This window comes from Mastomys coucha, unplaced genomic scaffold (assembly GCF_008632895.1).
Source record: "Mastomys coucha isolate ucsf_1 unplaced genomic scaffold, UCSF_Mcou_1 pScaffold21, whole genome shotgun sequence".
NCBI lineage: Eukaryota > Metazoa > Chordata > Mammalia > Rodentia > Muridae > Mastomys > Mastomys coucha.
This window is the reverse complement of record NW_022196904.1, coordinates 72,323,100-72,325,759: the sequence shown is the minus strand read 5'-3', so window position 1 is coordinate 72,325,759 and position 2,660 is coordinate 72,323,100. Positions and strand designations below refer to the sequence as shown.

At 46.4% G+C, this 2,660-nt stretch overlaps 1 protein-coding gene across 4 annotated transcripts in view; it reads right to left on the bottom strand.

The window, feature by feature from the left end:
- Positions 1-904: 904 nt before the first annotated feature.
- Positions 905-2,660, bottom strand: part of Sh3gl3 (SH3 domain containing GRB2 like 3, endophilin A3) — a 124,960-nt gene continuing 123,204 nt past the window's right edge. For 3 of the 4 annotated variants that reach the window (XM_031387202.1, XM_031387205.1, XM_031387203.1), the window contains exon 9: positions 905-1,536. In XM_031387202.1, the coding sequence (XP_031243062.1) occupies positions 1,331-1,536 (206 nt within the window). In that variant the 3' untranslated portion in view covers positions 905-1,330. The remainder of the gene's footprint in view (positions 1,537-2,660) is intronic. The other variant, XR_004123200.1, reaches the window with a different exon arrangement.

Genomic DNA, 2,660 nt, shown 5'->3' with positions numbered 1-2,660 from the left:
TACATGGAGAAAAGAGCTAATCTAGAAGAGTGATGACCATGAGCATGGGAGAAGACTGTAAATTAAAATTCCAGCTCTGACATTTAACTGTGACTGGAAAAGTGACTCGGCATTTCTGTGGCAGAAGAATTCTAGTGTATGAAGAATGGACATCAGATCGACTGCCCAGGATGGTCTGTGAGGGTTTCACGGGAGATGCTTAGAGCAGCACCTGGCACATAATATCCAGTGAATGCTAAGAATTACCACACACAGAGCTAAGAAAGCCAGCTCCAAAGTCTAGGAAACCCGACATAAGTCACCTTTTCTGATGAACAATCTGGACTCTGAGCTTTTGTTTGTTACAAACGCCAGTGATCAACAGGGCAGGTCCCAGTGACTGGTGAACACTGTGTGCCAGTGTCTATCACACCATCAGTGCTCAGACTCTTGTTTCTGCCACTACTTGGTTGTCTGATCCTTGACAAGCCATTCATGACTCCGCTTCTCTGCATGGGCCAGCAGTAACTGCCTCTTCTTTGTGTGGTAGAATTGCTGCTGGACTCCCCTGAGCCACAGCATGTGACAAGGTCATACTTGACGTAAGGCCAGGGCTAGTTCTGTAAACATAGGCTATTGGACATTCAGCCCAACAGACCATGCCAGCCTTCAGCATCCACAATGGCACTGTTTGAAAACCTACCTGCCCATATATGTTAGCAAAGCTTGAGTTGGCCTTCTAGTGAACTTACCAGTAGGCAGGCTAATCTTGGGCTGAGAAGGGGATTATCATGTGTAAATCAGAAGCTATTAAAGGGCCACACCACACCTGCCGGCACTGACCCCACCTGAGACCCCAGGCCAGCCAAGGACTTGCCTTGAAGTCAAAGCTTAAAAAGCAATTTGACATTAAAAATAACCAGTCTTTTATGAACACAGTGTGTCATGTTTATTGGGCTGTTCACAAGTAAGCTTAAAACAGGAAAAGACCGGATGCCATCAATAAAGTCAAGAAACAAAATCTTTAGCTTTCATAGCTGCAACGGGTGAGTTCCTACTGCAGCCAAAGACTACCCAGGCCATCTGAATGGGCGCAATTTACTTTTTTTTAGCAATAGGAAGCAAATACATTTAACCAAATGACTTTTTAGAACAAGAAGAAAACTATTTTTATGAGTTAGGACAAAGAAATCAGTAATACAAATTAAATTGATACAAAATACATTATAAAGAAAACACACATACAAAAGTGATTAAGTGGGCCAGACAGCGAGGATGTCACAGAACACCACACTGAGAGAGCACTGGTGCCAATTCATTTCAGTTCTGAAGTTAGGTCCAAAAGACACATTTACCGAGGTAAAGGCACAATGACTTCCACGTAATTAATGGGGAAGAAGCCAGATTCCCCACGGAGCATTCCTTCATACCAGTTTTCATCTATCTGATTGGTTAATGTAATGATGTCCCCTTCTTTAAATCCTAATTCACCTTCATTTTCTGGCTCAAAGTCATAGAGACCACGACAGCAGGGCTGGTCCGAGGGAGTGTCAGTACCTGTCCATGTGATATGGAGACAAAAAGAGCAGGTTAACAGACAGATCACCCAGAGAAAGGAGCAATGGCGGACAAGTCTGTGTTTGCTCCTGCCTACCCCAAGGGTGCCTTCCATTGCTACTCTTTGTGGCCCCTGGCCACCTCCGGCCTCCTCAGCTCTCCAGCTGCCTTAGCCAGCCCCCCTGCACACAGTGCTTGTCTTTTAAGTCCTCTGAGGAGAAGGACACATGCACAGCCCATCTCCTGAGCCCAGGAGCCCAAGGGGAAGGCAAATCACAAGGCCCCAGTCCTGCCTCCGGAGTGAATGCTCAGACTTTCTGTGGGGTGACTGGATGGAACTCGGGAATGCTAAAGGACAAAGTTGAGGTGATGGGCTACCCATGTGAAGGAGTGCTGAGGTGGTAACATGAGAACAAGAGGACAGGAACCACAGCAGGAACTGCAAATGTTCACTGACTAACGGGGTCAAGCCTAGAGGTCTCACAATGATGAGGTTCCCCTAAAAATCTAAAACAGTGTCGCTGCAAAAGAAAACATGTATAAGGTCATGGACAAGTCAGCTCTAAGTTGTTCACTCAGATAAGCAGTGTGAGGCCTGGGAAGGCCAGGTGTCTATATGAATATGTGAATATATATCCATATATTTGTTTTCATTAAATAATATTCTTGCACATAGTACTGGGAACCTAACCCCATACACAACTCTTAGCCACTGGCCAGCTGTCACTGGACCAGTTCTTTTTTATTGCTGCCATCTCTTATGGCAGTCACTCTGAGCAATCCTGGACCTATCAGATCTATAACTGAACATCTGTAACCCTTCCCTCCTCCCTCCCTCCCTTCCTCTCTTCCTTCCTCCATCTCTCCATTCCTTCCTTTCTTGTCCTCCTTCCTTCCTTCCTTTCTTCCTTCCTCTCTTCCTCCCTCCCTCCCTTCCTTCTTCCTCATGTCTCCTTGCCCTGTCTCTCCCCCTCTTTTTTCATATCTCCTCTTCCCTCCCTTCCTTCTTTCTTTCCTTTCTTCCCTCTTCCCTCCCTTTCTTTTCTTCCTCCCTTCCTTCCTCCCTCCCTTCCTTCCTCCCTCTCTTCCTCCCTCCCTTCCTTCCTCCCTCTCTTCCTCCCTCC